Source organism: Ptychodera flava, chromosome 3, assembly GCF_041260155.1.
Source record: "Ptychodera flava strain L36383 chromosome 3, AS_Pfla_20210202, whole genome shotgun sequence".
Taxonomy (NCBI): domain Eukaryota; kingdom Metazoa; phylum Hemichordata; class Enteropneusta; family Ptychoderidae; genus Ptychodera; species Ptychodera flava.
The window spans coordinates 39,956,102-39,978,209 of NC_091930.1; the positions used below are offsets into that span (position 1 = coordinate 39,956,102).

General features: G+C 38.5%; 2 protein-coding genes across 2 annotated transcripts in view; both read left to right on the plus strand.

The window, feature by feature from the left end:
* LOC139129999 (FAD-dependent oxidoreductase domain-containing protein 2-like) overlaps positions 1-19,611 on the plus strand; it is a 126,870-nt gene extending 107,259 nt beyond the window's left edge. Inside the window, exons 5-7 of the mRNA XM_070695715.1 lie at positions 16,021-16,210; positions 16,793-17,021; positions 18,066-19,611. Of these exons, the coding sequence (XP_070551816.1) occupies positions 16,021-16,210; positions 16,793-17,021; positions 18,066-18,251 (605 nt within the window). The 3' untranslated portion in view covers positions 18,252-19,611. The remainder of the gene's footprint in view (positions 1-16,020; positions 16,211-16,792; positions 17,022-18,065) is intronic.
* LOC139130255 (FAD-dependent oxidoreductase domain-containing protein 2-like) lies at positions 6,706-12,704 on the plus strand. Its single transcript, XM_070696006.1, has 4 exons — positions 6,706-6,712; positions 7,795-8,475; positions 12,023-12,280; positions 12,694-12,704. The coding sequence occupies exons 1-4, from the start codon at positions 6,706-6,708 to the stop codon at positions 12,702-12,704; spliced, it is 957 nt and encodes a 318-aa protein (XP_070552107.1).
* Positions 19,612-22,108: the final 2,497 nt, after the last annotated feature.

A 22,108-nucleotide genomic window follows, 5' to 3' on the forward strand; every position in this document is an offset into this window, starting at 1 on the left:
TCGTTTGTCAGTTAAACCCAAAACGCAAAACTTGAAAATAGGAAGCATGTACCACTTTGATTTTCGACGTAGAGATGTCTGGTGAGCGCCCGTTAATGACCCTCATGGCCGTGTGTTACCAGAAACACATCGCTCCCCTCGGCTACAGGGCTTGGAGGGGGGGGGGGGGGGGGTACTGGCTTTTCTGCCGAACAGCAATGCTCGGCTGGTCACCAACTCCTCAGACCTTTATGCAGGTGGGCCATAACTGTGTGAACTAGTGCGGTACTTGATATTACGCTTTTTTGCTAACTTGTGTTCATGCCAATAGAACGCCTACTGTGGGACAGCTGGTGATGCACTCCATTCTTACATTTCTAAATACATAACCAGATATGAACTGAAAATGCTCACGTGTTTATTTATATATTTGCAGTTATGTGTAAATTTGAACCTAGACTATACATGTTTGCAACTTCATTAAAAGTGTTATGATCAACATTATGAACAATACTCACCGCAGATTAACTGTAAAGATCATTAAGCATTAAAATGTACAATTGGCTGAAATAAAAAGAATTAATTTCTTTGACTGCTGTCATTGTATCACCACTTTCTATAGCAAGTGAAATTACCTTTGATCAAGTCCTTCAAGCTATATATGCCAAATTGTGAAAGCTCATGAGATATGTAAATTATCAATTAGCTGACATGAAAATGCGAAATGACTTTCAATATCAGTATAACTTGGTATAATCATCAACGTACATAGCATGTTTTGTCAACTTTGATCAAGTAAATCCAAGTATATTTCCCTAATTAGGAAAGTTCATTAAATATGCAAATAATGAATTGGCTGAAGTAAAAATCTTAATGACTTTCTAAATTGTACTATCATGGTAACTTTAATGTACATAGCAAGTTTCGTCAACTTTGGTCTGATCAATTCAAATAAATATCCTTAGGAAAGTTCATTAAATATGCAAATAAGGAATTGGCTGAAGCAAAAATGCTTAATACCTTTCAATAATGTTATATCATGGTATCTGTAATGTACACAGCAAATTTCATCGATTTTGGTCATGTAAATTGAAATCTATTTCCCCAATTTCAAAAGTTCATTCAATATGCAAATTAGGAGTTGAATGAAGTAAAATGCTTAATGACTTTCAAGAATGTTGTATCATAGTATCTTCAAAATATATAGCAAGCTTGATCAACTTTGGTCGACTCAATTCAGATATATCACTAATTAGGAAAGTTAATTTTATATGCAAATTAGGAATTGGCTGAAGTGGAAATGCTTAATGACTTTCATAATGTTAAATCATAGTATCTTCAATATACATACCAAGTGTCGTCAATTTGATCGAGTAAATTCAGATATATATTCCTAATTAGGAAATTTTATTACATATGCAAATTAGCATTTATCTTTCATGTCATTCCTTGATAACTTTCACAGCTGATATATCTTGATGTGATCAACATTTGTAGCAAATCTCACCAAATTGTGTGCATTCGTTCTAAGTGTATAGTTCTTCCCATTTGCAAACTGAATCTCTGCATTAGATTTGATCCTGATCTGATGAGCCTTTTTTGAGATATCAAGCACACAGACAGACAGACAGACATCACTGGGACATTAGCTCACGTGTGTGAACATGTGAGCTAAAACTGCACACAAACACGTAGACAGTCTTCGGACGGAATTCGAAGTCAGTCTTACGGCAAATTCGCCAGCCAAGGGTGTTCTCATTTGGGCCTGTATCCGATCCTCCCTCAAAACAACCATAAGCTTACTCCTGACTTAACCTGAGCGATGGACTTAAAGTACCTACCTAGGGGAGCAGAACATGTTTAACTCAACTACCACGCAAAGCGCTGTTTACAAAAAAGTGAAGGTTATGGACGCAATACGCGAGGCTGGAGCTCAAAATGGCCAAAGTGGCAAAAGTAGCTCATGTCATGTTGATCGTTGGACTTTAAAAACTTTCCTATGTCTTACGATATTATGCTAAGGTCGTAGGAAAACAGACTTTTAACAAAACCCAAGATTCATACCTGTAACTTAAAAATTCGTGTCTGTACTCGCGCAATATTAGTAGGTATTGTATGTATGTATATATGTATGTATGTATGTATGTATGTATGTATGTATGTATGTATGTATATGTATGTATGTATGTATGTATGTATGTATGTATGTATGTATGTATGTATGTATGTATGTATGTATGTATGTATGTATGTATGTATGTATGTATGTGTGTGTGCGTGCGTCACGTGCGTGTGAGTGCGTGCGTGTATGTTGCATGTATGTATGTATGTATGTATGTATGTATGCATGCATGCATGCATGCATGCATGTATGTATGTATGTATGTATGTATGTATGTATGTATGTATGTATGTATGTATGTATGTATGTATGTATGTATGTATGCATGTATGCACGCACGCACGCACGTATGTGTCTGTCTGTCTGCCTGCCTGTCTGTGTAAAATATTGAAGTGTGTCAGTCTGTCTGTCTGTAAATCAGTGCCCCAAACTTGAAAACCACAGCACAACAATACTCATGGTTGGCCCAATAAACAGTGTGGTGAGGACTGGGATGATGTCAGGCCAGACCTAAGATTTCGTAGAGACCCATTAAAATTTAAAAACAAATCCCATTCGAAATGTTCAAAAGTTTTCGGGGAATGTCATCATAAAACGGGCCAAATGTTATATTCTGTGCCTTCATTGTAACGTTTGGGGTGTTTTCCGCTATTTTTATCCTGTAAAAATTAACTTAATTTCACTACTGTCATTATCGATCGAAATCCCTGGTTTTCAACTTGCATGGTGCTTTTGCTTACTAACTTCTAGCCTAGACTAGAAATAACCTGTCAACCGTATAAAAGACAACTGTACATTGTGCACATTGCATGGTATTGGCAATTCGCTAAATTCTTTTCACCAGGTGAATCTGTAGTTCGAATCCTATCAGGAAATTACCTGAATAGGCCTGTGCATGAACAAAGGCAAGCCAGATTATGGCAGTTTACAAATCCGGTCACTTTTTCTCCCATGAACATCGAAATTGTCTTCTCATTTCCACCATAGAGACTTGTATTCGGATGTTAGTGGACAAGAAATGTGCTTGATTGATCTTGTAACTCGTCGAAAAGCCTAGTTCGGACATAAACTTCGAACAAGTACTAGTCACAATTTATTTCTGGCAAATAGGATATGGTATCATATCAGTGTATTGAGTTAAGCACGCCTTAAAGAGTGTCTTGAATGACAGTGTTGATGTACTGTTGAAATAAATACAGCCGCCTTCAGTTTACACTTTGCACTTGGTTCAGGACATGAATTATAGCTTTCTTGCAAGAGGTTGTATAACATACACATAACCCCTACCCTCCCAAAACTGATTGAACGATCATTGTTGCCGCGAATGACGGCAATCACCGGCGGTTACCTGCTAAAATTTTTTATGAAAGACAAATAAGCGATCATTAATTTCATGGTTTAGATGCGGTGCTAAGTGAGTAGGCAGGGCTTTGGAAATGCAAAGTAAGTTATTGCCACATGCGCCGTAAAGGCCACGGACCTCTAATCTGGAATAGAATACATCGATCACAACTTTGCACCGTGTTTGTCCACACAGTAACTTTTTAAAGAGGGTGCTACAGAAAAGGAGGAACTTTCTTACAACCCTTTGAAGAGATGACTTTGGTGAATTGCAATAGGGTTTGGCGCACCTGTATATCATTGGGTAACAGAGAGTAAAAAGGTGCCCTACAGAAAGCTCAAACCTGAAATGGTAGAACACTTCACGGCATTTATTTCTACGAAACGGGCAATCGTTTTTCCAGTACTTTTGTCACTGATTTTCATTACAAAAAGCTGCCGGCAATGGTGTTTGTTTCTTTGCGATTGGTAAGGGTGCCATGGAAGACTATTTTTGTTAGGAGAGTGGAAAACTAGTGGGTGTATAAGGAGAATCTTCAAATCATAGAATTGTTTTGTTGCTCCCTGAGTCATAGCTTCAGTATCTTGAAAAATACAATTAAATACTGTCTTTTGTGTAAAACACACGTCAACATTGCACAGAGCCGGTCATGTGGCTGTCTATACTCACGGCATGTACATTCGCCATATTCGCCATCAGATCGCGTTAAATTTAAATTAAGCTCTTTCCGAGTGGATATCAAAAGCTGCTGTACCTACTCGTCTAAGAAAAAATCGGCGATCAAATCCTCTCAATGTCATATATATCACTATTGAAATGCATTTCTCTGTTGGAACAAAGACAGGCAGTCCACTCTTTGATGCGAAAACTTGATGACAGTAATCCAAGATGCTTTAATGAAAGTTGCCGCTCGCAAACTTTAAATCGTAAATGTGCATTTCTCCTTTTATGATTTTTCGGAGATTATTTCCCCTGTGTATTGAATTGATTTGGGTGTCGGACTTGTCCCCAAATTAGGATTATTAGGATCAAAAAACTTTAAAAAAATTGTCCTTGTCTTTTCATGTCACACCTTCCATAACATTTCCATCACGTGCTATGTCCGATTTGGGAGATATCTTCGAAACTCCTATTGTCTGTCTAACTCTGGTTATCTTTCGACATGACAATCCATAATTTATTACTAAAGTTCTAACATACCAGAACCTTTTCTTCTATCAAGACCTTAAAGAGAGGCTGTTTTGGAGAATGAAGTCACGCGAGCTCAAGAGTTTATTTTAAATATGTTTTTGCAATTATGCTTCTTTGTATAACCCACTGCACTGTAGGTGTCACCAGACGTTATCGACGGAGCGTAAAATGTGCAAACTGAATGCCTATTGATTAAGGCGAATGCACCTTTATGATAAATGTTCTGAATCTTTAGTTTTACAAACAATTCTGATCTGCCGATCTGAAGTTGAAACCAGCATTAATAAATGCGCTCCTTTTCAAGCTGTCAGAATGAATAAAACTTTAAACGTCTTATTATCGTGAAAATAAGAAAATTCACTTTGTTCCATAGAGTCAAAACACGGGTGGCGGCCATTTTCAATTTCCAATCTCTGATGGCATTTCACTTTAACCAACATAGTGTTTGAAAGCAATATTCTTATTAAAGGTCACATGAAAACCCGCTTATGCTACCTTTTTCAAAAAGCGGAGAATCCAAAGTTTATAATGGTAGCAATAGTTTACTTGAAAGATGAAGGAAATGGGGTAGAAAACCTCAGTTTTTGTATTAATAATAAAATTAGTTCAACTCAATTTTGAAATTTATATTTTAAGCTAGAGTATATGAAGAAAAATTGATTTGAGTTATCTGTTCTCATTCTTAAATATCAGGGATTGGAAGACTGACACTCAAAAACGGGGATAAAAGCCATGACAGACAAAATTGAAATGACTCTTATTCATAACACAGGGACTTTAATGCCGAACAAGATCGTCTCTTTCTTACATAGTATTGAAAGACGATAATTGAAAACAAAAGTTACACTCACTTCTTTCTCACCAAACATTCGACTGCTGGTCAATATTTTAACCTTAGGTTAACAAATCAATGAAAATTGAATGACTCTTTGCGGGAAAAGTGATTTTGAGCAAAATACCTTGCCTTATGCGCAAGGCCACCTTAAGGTAATAAGTTCTTCCTGTACCACAATTTGCACGTCGATTTGTAAGTTTAAGTTTCTTTGAGGGAAGTTTGAGCAAACAGTTTTTCACTTTTGAGGCGCATACTACCTTAAGGTAGAATGTGTCTACAGATATGCGGACTCTCTATTTTACAACATTCTTTTGGCTGGCTGTTTGTTTGCACAGAATTGAAAGCCTGTTGCGTAAATTAATCAATCGCCGATTTTTGGCGAAATCTATAGTATGGCTGCCATTTTTTATTTTAAATATCGTTAAATTTTAGATAACTTCTTTCTCAAATCCTAAAGTTTGCACTAGGACCCTGATTTCTTTTGCTTATGAAAGATATTGGTTGGTATTTTTTGAGCGAATTTTAGGTAGCACGCGCCTCGGGACAGACTCAAAAATTTACAATTCTTTTCTGATCTATCACTTGTTTGGGCTCATTTTAAAACTCTTGGAGTAAGAAAAAATTAACCGTGTTAGTTTTTCGAAAATCGATTTTGTTCCATAGAGCTAACATGGGAATGGCGGCCATTTTGAATTTCAAATAAGCTTATCGTTAAATCACGGTGACCTTGATTTCTTTCTTCTTGATTTAGAAAGAGTATGTTTGAGAGATTCATTTAGGAAAGTTTGAGCAAAATTTTAAGTCTTTCACTTTCGAGGCTTATACCATACCCTAAGACTTCCCATTTTGAAGCGCGTATTGCTGTAAAAGACGAGCCATGTAGCTGAGCAGACTACTTCAGATTTTTTAGATAACCTTTTTCACCAAAATATTCATCATGTCACAATAACCTGTATATTTTACTGTTGTCTGAAAACTGGCATATGTAAACCAAATATTTGTATACCTAAAACCAGTTCAGTTCGAGTACTCGTACCTAAACTTTTCTAATTGAAATCTTGCCATGCTACCAAGCCCTCTTCGTTTGCACGTGCTTCTACCTTATCAGCGTTCAACCACATCTATTTAAAGATCACGTCTGGCCGCGATCCCTGGCACAACAAACGTTCATTTATTCTCGGCAACGTAGTTGTGTGAATCCATCGCTGACTGAGTCTCATCTCGGATTTTTATGAAATGCTAGGTAAGTTTCGCATAAGACTGCTGCAATGTATGCTTATACGAGCTGGCGTCGCACACTTTTGCCACATTTTGGAGCCACTGCGCCGAACTTATATCCTTTTGTATAGATACTAGGAACCAAAAGAAAAACTCTGTTTTAATTGACATGTCTTCAGAAAATATGATCGGTTTGGATCTATTTTTGTTACATTCGATTCAATAAGACCAATTGATTGAAGTGCAATGTTCGAACGTGCAGTTATTGAGACAGTATTCAAAATAGTTTTAGACACTAGTAGACACTAGTAGGTGAATAATGGAAAGGCATGGTTTTCTGGAAATGTTCTATGACTTCAGAGATTTTTGCTGAAATTGTGTTCAGATTTGAACGAAACTGCAGACTTATCGACCTTTAATTCAAAGTGTGGGTTAGTGAAAATCCTTCGGAGGTATTAATTAGTGTGGGTATAACTTTTAGTAACTTACTATATTTCAGATAAAGGTGCAAGGCTTTGATGATTTTTCTCTATTCTTATTTTGTTCGTCAATTTTGAGTTCTTGCTCTACTCCCCAAAGGACGTTAAAACTCCCACAATTTAGGTTGAAACACATTGTCTATAAGTGTTATTATTGTGTCTTCTATTTTAATGCTAGTCTTGACCAAAATTCACTTGCCAACCATAACAATGCAGTCTACGCACATGTACAGGCTGAGTTGACAAGCTGAATACTGTGTCTCTACATTCTTTAGCGTGGTCTAAATGTATTTGACGTTTAAAACGAAAATAGTGGGGAAAACATCAAAAGATCCAGCTACTGGTCGTTTAAGTAAATTTCGCGTTCCCAGGACATTTTTGTAGTTGCTAAGCCAATTGTCGTCACTGTGATTCTCCCATGGGTCGATGGATGGCAATCGCGCGCCTGTATGTTTTCAGTCGTTACATACCGTGTTCGCTCACCGGACCGATAGCGTTTCGGAGGAAAACATTATCGAATATCAGATTCTATAGTTTAATATAGTTGTAAGTCACATTTACAAATCTTTGTATACAATCAACGAACATATGCTATAACACTTAGGGACTTTTTTCCTTTTTTTTGCAGTCCACCACGAAACAGTTATCATCGGGGCCGGCCCGGCCGGTCTCCAGATGGGCCATTTTATGAACACAGCCAAGCGAGACTATGTCATCCTGGAGGCAGCAGGGCAGAGCGGGACATTCTTCACTCACCAGCCCCGCCATCGCGTCCTTATTTCCATCAACAAGAGATTCAATCCCTTCCCAGACTTCGAGTACAACATGAGACACGACTGGAACTCTCTACTGTCGGATGACCGCACTCTCCTTTTTCCAAAGTACTCCAAGGAGCTGTACCCACAGGCAGATGACCTTGTCAGGTACTTGAACGACTACGCCGACAAACTCGACATCAAAATCAGATACAGCACGCGCGTGGTCAACATTAGGAAAGAAGATCGACCTGGCGCTCTCAAGGGGCTGTTTTACTTGAAGACAAATGATGGTGACGAATACAGCTGCCGGGTTTTGATCATGGCGACCGGCGCAGTGTCCGAACATCTCCCGGACATTCCCGGTATCGAACTGGCCGACACCTACGCCAGCCACGACCTGGACGCGAAGAAATACGAGGGCAAACTGGTTGCCATTCTGGGTCGAGGAAATAGCGCCTTCGAAGTTGCCGATTACCTTTCCCCGTATGCTGCTTTCATCCATATGTTTGGAGGCAGAAATCTCAAACTTGCGTGGAACACACATTTTGTCGGTGAGTGAACAGGTTTCCATTCAAATTTATGTAAGTTAATTCTACAGAAGATTTGCTATCATAATCCGAACTTGTCAATCAGACACAATAAATTATTTCTCTGTGACTCATGTACGAAATGTTGGATGAAAAATGGTGACGCCGTTCAGATAACAATATATAGACCTTTTCTTACTTTTTAATCATCTTCTTAACGGAAACAGCGGAAACTAACCCAGTCAAAAGCTGGTATCGGAGGATTGACCCGTGTTCGTTGTTTATCTTGTGTCACTTTGAGCACTGTTTAATGACGATCGATCAAAGTAGGAACAGTCGTACTTTGGCCTTTTGTAGCATTTCTGTCCTGAAAATGGTTCACGACAAGCAAAGTTTGCGTTCGGTTAGGTTTTAGGTCGCGTCTCTGTCCGTGACTGTACCAAAGTGGTGACACGGTATAAGGCTGGGTCGAGAGCTAGTATTTCGACAATACCGTAGTTGAAATCAGATTCCAGTCACATGCATAACCTCGCTTGTCAGGGGTTCAATTAAGCTTGTTACAACGCTTTTTTTGTTCCAAATTTCATTGAACAACAAACAAGGTTGATGTTTTTCACGACAGGTATTATGTTAACTATATATACTATATATTTTCTAATGCCTGTCTAAGTTTGCTGTGAAATTCAATTTAGATCACGCTATTGCTCCCTAACAACTTCGGAAAAGTACATTAAGGTAGTATGCGCCTCAAACAGTGAAAAACTTAAACATTTACTCAAACATTCCTCAAGAAATCTTTCAGCCATTCTCCTTCAACATCAAGAATGAAAATCGGATGTTACGGTGCAAATTTTGATACTGAAGAAGCAAATTACTAAAGATTTACCGATACTTTGAATTCAAAATGGCCGAGATACTTGTGTTAACTCTATGAAGAAAAATAAAAGTTTCGATCACGCAAAATAAGACAATCTTTTTCTTTCACCAGGAGCTTTAAAATGAGCCACACAAGTGGTAGATCAGAAATTATCGCAACAGTTGAAGAGCCCAATTATTTATCCCCTAGGTACATTATACCTTTAAAAAGCATGAGTTAGCCTATGTGTGTTTGCGTCTTGTAGTTGATATCATCAAGAAAGGATAATCTGTGCACAATCAATTGTGGCACCAGATCTATGCGCTTCCATATGAAATAATCGTTGTTTTGATTGATGGTGTCGAATGTCTGGTCGGTCATTGTGCGAATGTCAGTAATGTGCTTTGCAGGATGAGACAGCAACTATGACATGCGCGCCAGTGTGCTGGGTGGTCTGCTTGATCGATCGACTGTCTGCTCGATCTATCGATAGCGTAGTCCTTGATTTTGGTCGCTGTGGAGAGTGGAGCAAAGAGTTGGCGATCGATCGATCGAGCAGACAATCGATCGATTAAGCAGGCAACCAAGCCCACAAGCGCCTGTAGGTAAAAATGAAACAGTACAAAGGAAACAACGCGTAGATCCTCTTCCTACACCTGAAGCGACTGTGGCATGTTAGACAAACAGAGCTTTCCCGACACCAAAGTTGCCAGCCAACTGAAAGTTTACTAGGGGACCAAACAAGGCATTCTATGTAACGAGAGTGTTGTCCATGTCAATATTCTGTTGTAACGTATTTTGAACAAACCTTGCATTTGAGGGTAAATGTGCGTAATTCCTTAATGATCTGAGCATTTCCCTCGCTCCAATTAAAGTAAATATTCTCTTCGCACCATTCCCACCAAAGAATACACTTGGTTCCTCTCTATCAACTTAAAAGAATCTCGATGTCTTATTCTTACCAAGAGGCCCAACTGTCATCTATTTGCCAAACAATTTGCCCTTCAAAATGTAAACACTCGACAGCGGCCTCCTTGTACTTAAGCCTCTCCATGTTGCCCTGTTTCAAACTTCCCGACTTCTTTTCCCGCCAACTCATACTAAAAGAATACTTCCGATCTGCTTACAAAGATATTACTTTCGAACAGGATATTGCACGAACAAAACGGACCATTCGTTTACAAATCCTACGAAAGTTTAAATTGTGTCTCACAGAACTGAAGGAAATTTGATGTCAACCTGTTAGATTATATTGATATTATGGATAATAGTATATTTTCGCTGTTGATATTATGGATAATAGTATATTTCATGGACGCAAAGTAGAAAGTGTTCAAGCTATTGTCCTTGCGAAGCCTCATACTGTAGTTCTCGTGCTCGTGTTCCTTCGTTGGATTTGTTGAAATCACTGTAAAATTTAGAAGCCAAAAAAGCAAAGAATCTGAAATTGTAAACGATCCCCAGAGTACATGAGAGTACATCCTCATTCAAGAACACCGTATGTCGATAGTATTGCTATCGGCTTCGAGGCATTGGCAGCTATCCAATTGGTATAAATTAATAGGCAAATGCTGGTTTTGACTTTTATTCGGCTTTGTTTATCGAGATCGCCACGCAAACAAGTTTTGGTTCAAATTCGCGTCCAAGCCTCGGCACACTCAAGGCTCTTCAATACCTGTTCATATCATCGGTCCATTCAGCTTTATTTGTGTGACGATTTTTGTCCGAAAGCTAATCCACACATTTTCCTGGGACTTGAAGGAATGCAGTGCTAGTCTTGTCCATCTAAATGACAGATAAAAGTTACTGACATCTTCACTTTCCTCCAAAGCATCAACTTGTCAAAGTTGGCCAAGTTTTGTATGTGTATAATTTTGGCAATCCCCCGTATGTTAAGATGTTGTTTGATTTATATGATCAAAGGGAAGGGACATAAAGCCTTCCGATAGGCATCTTATGGTCTGACGAATGTTATCAACTGTAAATGTATGCAGTTCTGCGCCACCAATAGCCATTCATCTGTTAAGAGAAATTCTCTTTTTGATACGTCCATCAGAAAACCATGACAATGATAAAACTACTGCATAATATTAAGGTAGAACGCGCCTCGGGGACAGATATTTGGACTCTCAAATTTTTCCAATTCTTTCCTGATCCACCACTTGTTGAGATTCTATTTAAAGGTCTTGTGTAAGCAACATTTTTACCATCTTAGTTTTTCGAAATCGAAACTTTTATTTTTATCCATAGAGCTAACACAGGGATGAAGGCCATTTTGAATTTCAAACATTGCTATCCCTGGTGATTTGTTTTTCAGTACCAAAATTTGCACGTTTATCCTCGATTTTTTATTCTAGGTTTTGAAAGAGAATGGTTGAAATATTCCTTGAGGAAAGTTTGAGCAAAAGTGCAAGTCTTTCACTTTGAGGCGCATACTACCTTAAGAAAATACCTGACGTCATCTCTGTCGGTTTGTCACGTCCGGTAAACCAAGCTTATTTATTTTGTACTATAGTAAATACTTTGGCGGCGAGTAAACAGGCATTTCAATGTTATCTCAGCAACGCCATCATTTCAACTTTTATGTTTGGAGTTCAGCATGTTTCTTATCATTTTTCTTTCAGAATCCATCACCTTACATTGACATGCATATGCCTATAAGATTTTCGCGTATTGTCAACCTCTGACCTTCTCTGTTTTTTGTCCGATTTACAGGCGATGTACGTGCCATCAACAGCAATGTTTTCGACATGTATGACTTGAAGTCTCTCTACTCGTACTTTGCAATGGAGGCCACTAAACTCAAAAAGTTTGCTCCCGATAAAAGTAAAACGGAGCGTCACTTCAGGGACTTGGTCCTGCACTGGAAAGAGCCAGGCTACTTCCTGAATGCTCACCCATACGATTACGTCATTTCCTGTACAGATCGGAACTACGTGGACACCACATTTTTCGCTGACAATTGCAAGCCGGGTAAGTCCTTGTATTTTCCGAGGTCCACGGTTAGTCGTAAAGTTTTCGAATGCCAGTACCATAACAAATATAACATCAAGGGGCAGCCAGAAAGCGAATTTAGAGTAATTTTATCATGAGGTTTGTCGATATGTTATTCGACTGTATATTTAAAATATATTTTTATCGAAAAGAGAAAGCTGATAGCTCTGGCTCTCGTTCAGCGATTTAAAAATTTCCCGCTTCGTTTGCCTTTCTGTATCTGTTCTATAACAAAAAGCGCATTTGCATTTCCGCTCAAAGTCAAAATTAGCTATTTCATGTCAGAAAGACTGACATGTTGCACAATTGTATCATAAACCAAGACAAGTTGCAGCGAAGTACAGTAATAAGATATAACACTGGAAAATCGTTCCCTTCTTTCTTACATGCAGTACTGTCATAGACAAACATAACTTTTTAACATTTTGACCGAGGAAGACACATCTGCATCGCTGTTCACTTCTTTGAAGCAGAGATATTAGCAGTAATATTTAATTTTGACAACCAAAATGTAAATCTATATTTCATTTTCTTTAATTTTATTACATCATTAAAATATAAAAATCTAACATATTTACATTCTCTTGTCTTCCGAAAAGTTTGCCCACGTTTTTTAAGTCACACGACACGCCCATTCCTACACTAACAGTATTTTAAAACAGTCGTCATTTTTAGTCCCTACGGACACCGTCCGGGGGGACTTATAGGTTTTGTCATGTCCGTGCGTCCGTCCGTCCGTGCGTCCGTCCGTCCGTTCACGCAGATATCTCAGACATGCCCAGGTCAATTTCTTTCAAACTTTGCACAAGGATAGTACCCTACCCCATACAGATGCACGTCGATTTGTTTGACAATGCGATCAAATTTGGCCGTGTTAGAGGACTTTTTAGTTTACACCTCCATAGACTCCTATGTATAAGGCAGTTTCCATAGACTCCCATGTATAAGGCCAAGAAAAATAAAAATTTAGTTTCTCATCGTATTCATATTGCAAAAAGGATGCAGTGACACAGTTTTTAGTCCCCACGGATGAAGTCCAGGGGGCTTATAGATTGGGTCATGTCCGTCCGTGAGTCCATCCGTGAGTCCATCCGTTCACGCAGATATCTAAGATATTTTGACAAAATGTCACGTGACCTCGGCGACCTTTGACCTCAAATATACATATTTGTCCATAACTCAGTAACCACAAGTGCTACACCCTTCATATATGGTATGATGGGACACCTTATGACGCCACATATTGTACCTCATTAATTATGTGCATATCTCATTTTTAGCGAGCCAATAGAGCTAGAGGTCTGATTTTTGGTATAAAGGGATGACTTAGCAATACAATTTTTTTAACAAATGTCACGTGACCTCGGTGACCTTTGACCTCAAATATACATATTTGTCCATAACTCAGTAACCACAAGTGCTTCACCCTTCGTGTATGGTATGATTGGAGACCTTATGACGCCACATACTGTACCTCATTAATTATGCGTATATCTAATTCTGAACAAGCCAATGGAGCTTGATGTCTGATTTTTGGAATATAGGGATAACTATAGGACCAAATGTCATGTGACCTCGATGACCTTTTACCTAAAATATACGTTTATGTCAATAAATAAGTAACCACAAGTTCTATGTCCTTTATATTTAGTAGGATGGGAGACCTTATGACAACACACGCTTTACCTCATTAATTATGCACACATCTAATTCTGGGCAAGCGAATAGAGCTAGAGGTCTGATTCTTGGCATATAGGGATTAATTAGCATTACAATTTTTTCAAAATGTCACATAACCTCGATGACCTTTGACCTTGATTATACATATATATGCATAACTCAGTAACACAAGTTCTATACCCTCCAATTTTGATAGGATATTAGACCTTAAGATGTCACATCTTGTACCTCATTTATTATGCGACATATGTATTTCTTGGCTGGCCAATACAGCTAGAGGTCTGATCTTTTTCCCGAGTTAGAACCATAACTTAGACATGCCTCATGTGTTTCAAATTGGGAACAACGACATAGACCTATTTGGCCGTTGATCTCAACATATACACTCCAGTGATACTTCTTAATGACCTCATTTCCCTGCCCCTAAAGACTAATACTCCTATTACAAGTGGGGACCATGTCATTGTCAATGACTTGTCCCTCATAATCCTGATTCTATTTCCCTTTAGCGCTTTCATTTCCTGCTTTGAATGTGTCCTTTCTAAAAAATCATGTTTGCTTGATGTAACTGTGGTAAATAACAACCATATTTGTCAAGTTATCGAGCGGTGTAGACTTCCTTGACTGCCCTCACTGCTCGGTGTTTGCGCCTGGCACGTAGGTTTTTACCTGAAAACTGGGCGATTCAGTGCTTCATTTTTGTTTACCTGGTTGGTAATTGCGTGTTTATTGTTTTTCAGCGACAAAGAAAAGAGGTATATATCCCTGTTGAAAACCAACTGGGAATCTGACAACGTCCAAAACTCTTCTTCATGGGAACTTCCATGCAGGCAAATGATCGTCAAGCAGCGTCTGGATTCATCCACGGTTTCAGATACAACATACCAACTATGCATCACATGATGGAGGAAAGACATCACAACATTCCTTATCCGGCGAAATTGCTACCACGTGACTGCACCTCATATAGCTGACTATTTGATCGGTAAGCCGGCAAGCACGATGAATGCATGTACTTTGCATCGCTTAAAGCTTTAAAAAGGTTATACAAGTTGTCGCCAACACTTTGTCTTTGCCATAAAATGCAATATCACTTAGGTCACTTGACCATGTTTTTTCAGCAACATGAATGACAGCATGGGCGGGGGACCTGCAAAGAAAAGGGGCAAGGAGATGTGTTTGGCAAAAAACAAAAAACTAAACAAAAGCGATTGGGGGCCTCAGATTCTTGCCGCTTGGAAATCTGATACGGATGTCATCTCGGAAAGAAGAGAAGACGATTATTTCGTATGCCTATTTTCTCAGGTTGTCCCATGAAGAGGCTGCACTTAAATCCTCAATAATCGAGCATAAAGTCATTTCTAAATGTGCGATCATGGTAAAACAACAACAAAAGCTGACAATTATGTGGAGAACTGAGAAGAACTGTCACATAAAGCCCCAATTTTATAGCGACTGGCAAAGTTCAAACTTTTACCTGAAAAGTGTCGAACCTCTTGAAAGACTTAGTAAAAGCAATTATCTATTCAAATTAGAAGACATATTCTCATTCGTCACGAGGCGATAGAATCCCACGTCCCGATGTGCTGAGATCCAATGGGCTGAGACGGATCGCCTCGCATAATTTGGAAAGACTATCTCTCTCTCACACGAGCCGGCCTATCTGAGCTCACTGGGTCATAGGATATTTTTCTCGCGTCTCTGAAATGCTTTCAGATTATAGTGACATGCTGAAATTTATGCAGAAAATATAATTGATGCGATTGTTACGCCCTAAAAGCTGTGCACTTTAGGGTTGCTATAGAAAAATTCCAAAATCTCATCCGGACATAAAACGATCTTGTTTAAGATGGTTGGACCGCTATCTTCTGTGCTTTTTGTAAGCGATGATGAGTAAGCCTGGGGTTATTTTCCGGAAGATTAACCCAAATTTCGTATGCAAATAAGTCTCCTACGTCAAATTCTTGTACTACATCAATGCTGATTATAAATTTGTCATGATCCATCATAGTATTCATTGTAATTCTCCCTCATCGTAGACCGAGCAAGTGTCGACGCTGCTGTGTATCAGCTGAATACATTCATGGGAGACGTGGTCATAGTTCCTGACGATCCCAAACAGCAAGTCCGTTACTACGCCGATTTGCCGATGAAGTACATCTTTGAACAAGAGTGGTTCAAGAACGCCAAACATGCATTTACTATGTGTCTGCAGTATACCTTTGATAGGTAAGAGCCCTTCATTTCCATGTTCTGTAGATTTATACACCTCAATAAGGAGACCATCCTTTTGGTTCGCTTTTAAGAAATCAAACAACATAACATTCAGATGGACCATGAAGTAAATTCACGAAGTATTACTAAATTAGTCGTTTCGTTGTGTGCTTTTAAAAGTAGATGGCGCTTCAAAAATGGAAGACGTTAACCTTTGCTCAAACTTTACTCAATGAAACTTTTAACCATATTCACATCAAATCAAAACGTTAGGGGTTACAAATTTTAGTACTAGAGAAACAAATTACCTAAGATTTATTGATATTTGAAATTCAAAATGGCCGCCTTCGCTGTGTTAACTCTATGTAGTGAAATCAAATTTACGATTTTTCGAAAACTAAGACGGTGAAAACTTTTCTCTCTCCAAGAGCTTTCAAATGAACACGCACAAAGGGTAGATCAGAAAAGAATCGTAAAGTTTAAGATTCTGAATATCTATCCCTGTCTGTCCCTTTAGGTGTGTTTTAAGCCAAATGTTCCAGATTGATACCATTGCTGAGCGTGACAACTTTATTTATTTATTTTCTTTGCAAAAAGGTTTGATGACTATTCGAGGGAAGCGATGTTTTTCACTCACCGACCACAAGCTTACGATCCCAAGTGCCAAGCTTTCTTGAGACCCATCCTGACCTACTACCGGAACGGGAAATACGTGGACGACATTGGCGCCGCGGAGTCGTTAGTCCTCCGTTTCGACGTCAAGGAATTCATGTACGACAACACGGATAGGAACAGAAAAAGCTTCAAAAACTTCATCAACAAATATGTAAGTGTGGATCTAATTGCGTTTTAGTAGTTCAGTTGCAGTGCAGTGTCAGACGACGATTAAGCAAGGGCACGTATTCAATTTCATGACAGTTCTTTCTGCGACTGTTAAAGTTGATAAAAGTGCAAACTAAATGTGCATGAAAACGACATCAAACACATCACAAGTGACACTTTCTTCCATTCAAACGATTTCTCATTTCAGAGGACAGTTTTAGATACCACATTTTACAGGTAAAGCGCAAAAGCAGACTGTTTAAGAACAGATTCATTATAACACAAATTTAACAAAATAATTCACAACTTCGCGCTTGTCCACAGTAACTGTTGCAGCTGCCGTACTGTCAAAGATGTTTCAGAGAAGTAAAAATGAAAAAAAGCCTAGACATTTAACCAGATTTCATCATCGATTAGGTGTTTTTAGCATCAATATATCTTGGGACATTCAAACCAAAATCGATTGAGTTCATTCAAATTCATTGAATGAGTAAGATGACCACCCTTGACCAGAGTGAGAAAAATAAAATGAAATTTTACATACAATTTTGTTTGAATAGATCGGCATACGAGCTTTAATTCTTGATTCTGTGTTGTTTACTATTTTCATATTTTTAGCCTTTTTGTATGTTTCAGGACTTTGATATTTAAATATACTACTATCTTCAACTGTAGCCGTCTATACTTTTCTAAGTAGATAGACATTGCGTTATACATAGATATATAGATACAAAGATACGTACATAGATACATAGATGCAAAGATACAAAAATAGATACATAGATACAAAGATACATAAATACATAGACACAGATAGATAGATAGATAGATACATAGATACATAGATACATAGATACATACATACATACATACATACATACATACATACATACGTACACGAGCTAATGCCTACGCTGTGCTATTCATACTTATAACACATGAAAGCTAAATGAACTAGATATGAGGTATGAAATCATAATAAGTGCATGACAGTTTTAACGGCAAGTTCAGGTGATTGAAGCTTTTAACTTCTTGTATTTTTCTTTAGGCCAATTTCAATCCCGGTGAAAAATACTTTGACTACTTCTTGGCGAAGGAGGAGCTGTATGAGAAAGCCGTGGTACCTCTCACGGAAGAAGAGAAGTCCAAGTTACCTCCAGAATTTCTCAAGATGGACAGCTTCAATCACTGCAGACCACCGACCCTGGACCTTGTACCTGGTGCCCCAATTTAAGACAACAAACTTTCGTGTGACTTAATCTGACGTTTCTGCTTGTCACAAATTGATGTAATGACGTATTATACGAGCCAAATTGCCAGAACTCAGGGAACTGTTGACGATTAGTTGTTACAAGAACGCAAGTTTTTCCTTGAAGGCCACGTTGCCATGTGTCCTTTTCAGTATACCTAATCATGGCGACTCTCCAGAATACAAGTGATAAAAGGGCCATTAGCAGTTACTTGGGATGAATTAGTCAGCATTATTGTGTTTAGTGTCAACAACAGTTTCTTGTTTTGCTTTCTAAAGCATGGCGAGAAATAAAGCATTCAGCTTATCAGCCCAGCTTGTACATGACTTGTGTAATTTGCCATTGTTGAGAAGTGAGTTCTGGCCAGGATTCGAATTCAAATGTAAACAACGAGTTATATATTACACGTACACAGGCGCTGAATTTACAATATAAATCGTCGGCTTTTCAACACACTTTTGGGAGTGGAACAAGAAATTGCAGTCGACATTCCCAACAAATATTGTGAAAAAATTATGTAAAGGTACTGCTTCCTTAGATACAAAACTGAAGCTGTCTACTCTTTTTTATTGTTGCTGAAATCATTAACTTTAGTATCAGTAAAATTGAGAAGAATAACCAGCAAACCTATCCTTAGTTGCACATATACACATATTTTGAAAGAAAAACACCCTCGAAGTAACAGAAGAGTGTACACTCTTTTGAGGAGGATATCCTTGTATTTGTATCTTGGATTTAATAAATGTATCCGTTCATCCTAAGGTAATGTTTCTATCAAATCAAGAATGTAAATAGCAAAGGAGGAGCTATGCTTGGATAATTGCATGTCAAATTTTCAATAAATCCTTTAGGCTCCGGATATCATAGTTACTGCTTCTGGATCTTGCATTTCCGGATACGGGGTATATCGCCCTGGATCATTATTTGACCCACTGTGGAGTGAACCTACGGGCTACGTTTTTGAAGGAAAAGTTCACAAAGGAGTAAAATAACAGAAAGCATTTCCGATATCGCAATTATAGAAAGTAATGGTTCACAATATGCCCAAAACATTACCATTTCTTCAAACAGATCAACTGTAATTATGAAAAATAATTAATTGCCTTTGCTAATAACCGCAGTTTGCAGACATTTGCATGTTGGTCAAAATTTGCTGGCACATCATGAATTATTACGAGCTTTAACATTGCAAAATATTTACTACACATCATACGAAGTCACAACCCAGACGCAATGAATTATGGGCAATATTTTGTGGTGGCGTGTTCGACGGCAAGGATTACCCCTTTTGCAACAGTCAGTATCAACCTCATCGATCAACCCTCGAGTTTTAGTTTGGGATTTGGTGGTATTGTGAACTTTGTAATGTTAATCCAGAAAGTCGTCACAAAACGGGCAAATCTGCTAAATTTCCTGCTCACCGCATTGGTCCGCGAAAGATATAGGGACACTGAATGAGGTAATTTTCAAATCTCCTCAGGTTTAGTGTCATGGCAAATCCCGTCTAAACCCTTCACTTGGGTCCAAAATCGTGAGAGAAGGTCCCCCACTCCCCGTACACTACTTGAACTGTTTACAGTACAATGACTGCTTCATAGGGTGATGATTGATGCTACGCTGGTTCGAGATATTTGCGGGTCAGGTCTCGCAGAAAACAATGTTCTGGTTATCAGTTGCGTCCTGTCTGCTCCATGAGATAAAACTGGCAAGGTACACGTTGATGTTGTGACCATTATGCCGCAAAACATTTGCCTCACGTGTTACAGGACATCAGTACGTTGATTTTTTGTACATAGCTTAACACAGCAGGCCAGGGTACGTAGCCTCACTGCAACGATATCATCAGCTGTACAGATTAAGACATCAAATTTTGTACGACAAATACCAGAGTCATATGCTTTCCATGTGCCATTTCCAACACAGCTAGTAAAATTCACAATATTTCCATGACCTAACACGTGTACGCTGATCAGTTGTTTACTTGTTGCCCTTTTCACGGTTTATTTGGTGACTCGTGCTAGCTCGGGCCTACAAAGATTATTCACACACTTAGACAACACGGCTAAAAGACTATTAAAGCATCCTGTTGCTGGCGAATTTTTCCATAAATCATGATATTGCTAAGACTAATGCACCTATGTAGCCAGCAGTGCAGCCAAATTAATAGCTTTTACGATGTATGAAGAACTTGATAGATTTTGAACAAGTGACTGAACTATCTAGTTTTAACGCACGCATATCAATATAATATATTAAATTACAATGCCCTGTCCATCGCGTTTTGATTGGTGGAGCTGAACCACGTGACTGCCCACAAATACACAGTAATGGTTTATTTTCATGCCCGTGAATATGAATAATATCGTAAACATTGTAACTTTACGGCTAAAATGAAAATTGCGATTTGTACAAAATTCAACCACAAAATAAATGAGAGCATTTCTCGACCAAGTTTAGACGCTTTTTTTCAAAAAATCTTCGGATTTGCAAAATTTTTGCAGCGCGCGCACTACTCACTGTCAAGTTCTGGGGGCCCCTTGTCGTTCGCACGGGAAATTTTCTTACATTTTGACGGTTTCAATTTTCGTAAATTTTGACGGTTTTTCAGTGTTCGTTGATAATATAATGGAAATAACAGACTCCGCGCTGACCATTAACGTTTATTTATGGGCGCGGGCGATAGGAAAGCCAAATTAACGGGCTCGGCAAGCCTCGCCCATTAGTTTCTGTTGTGCATATGAATGAAGACATACACAGAATGATGGGACTGAATTTTAGAAATGCGCTCTGTGTGTCAATGACTAGAGGCAAAAATTGCCAGTTTGTAGGCGGAACGCTCGTTTTCGGCTGTAAGTGGAAGTTGGGCAGTACAGTTACTAATGCAACGATAATAATGGCACAATACACAATAGGTAGTTATCATGGTTAAAATTGCCAATTTGTGTCCAATATTTATACACACTAAAGAGAAAATCTTTTCCTGCAGAGTCTGACATCGTGAACGTGAACTTTTCATCAGAGGGTAAACTGGGCATAATTCCATTTTATCCGTCACCATTACTAATCATGAATCCATACAAATAACATTTCTAATCTTAACAGCTGGCGCGACACCAAGGGCAGAGCCCTATGTAATATTACAGGAATAATACACCCTTTCATGCTGTGGCAAGACCCTGTGTTGCTATGAGAATCATTGATACAATTCAACAGTATCCTAGGGATATTTATTCACAGTTGAAGGCACTCTACAACAGAGTGATTTCTGTCATAAAACTGATATTGCTCGTGTCCTAGTATGCATGCTGAACAACAATTTTTTCGTTTGCCTTTGACAGTCTGAGATTTTGGCCTCTTCTAACTATACCCCAAGGAAGTCGTTGATTGATACACGAGATCAAAATAAGATAACTTAAAATTGTTCGTCCGTTAAATTTGGACGACACATTGAAAACCTATATATATGCATAATTGTAAGATCAGTATTTCAAATTTGCTGATGTTATTTTAGGTTTGTTCACTTTTCTTATTTTGTGAATCTTATTGATGCAATAAATAAATAAATAAATAAATTTACAGCCACCCATTGGCAAAGACATTTTGCATACTCTATCCTTTCGGCCAAGATACGTATTCTGGTGCCCGGTGTCGAATAGGGAACGACCGTACATTTTGAAGTCGCCAAAATACATATTATTGGCTTGAAGGAATGATGTGGAACATAGGAGTATATCTGAATACGCTTATTTTAGAAAGCAAACCGTGTTTACAATATCATGTGCTGTTTGGATGCGATAATAAGCAATACAGCTGGAGCCGTGTCTCCTTGTTCACTGACACT

Bases quoted from the DNA above. Each gene is read 5' to 3' on its own strand.
- LOC139130255 (XM_070696006.1), top strand. The intron at 8,476-12,022 runs GTGAGTGAACAG...TCCGATTTACAG, and splicing joins GTGGAACACACATTTTGTCG to GCGATGTACGTGCCATCAAC.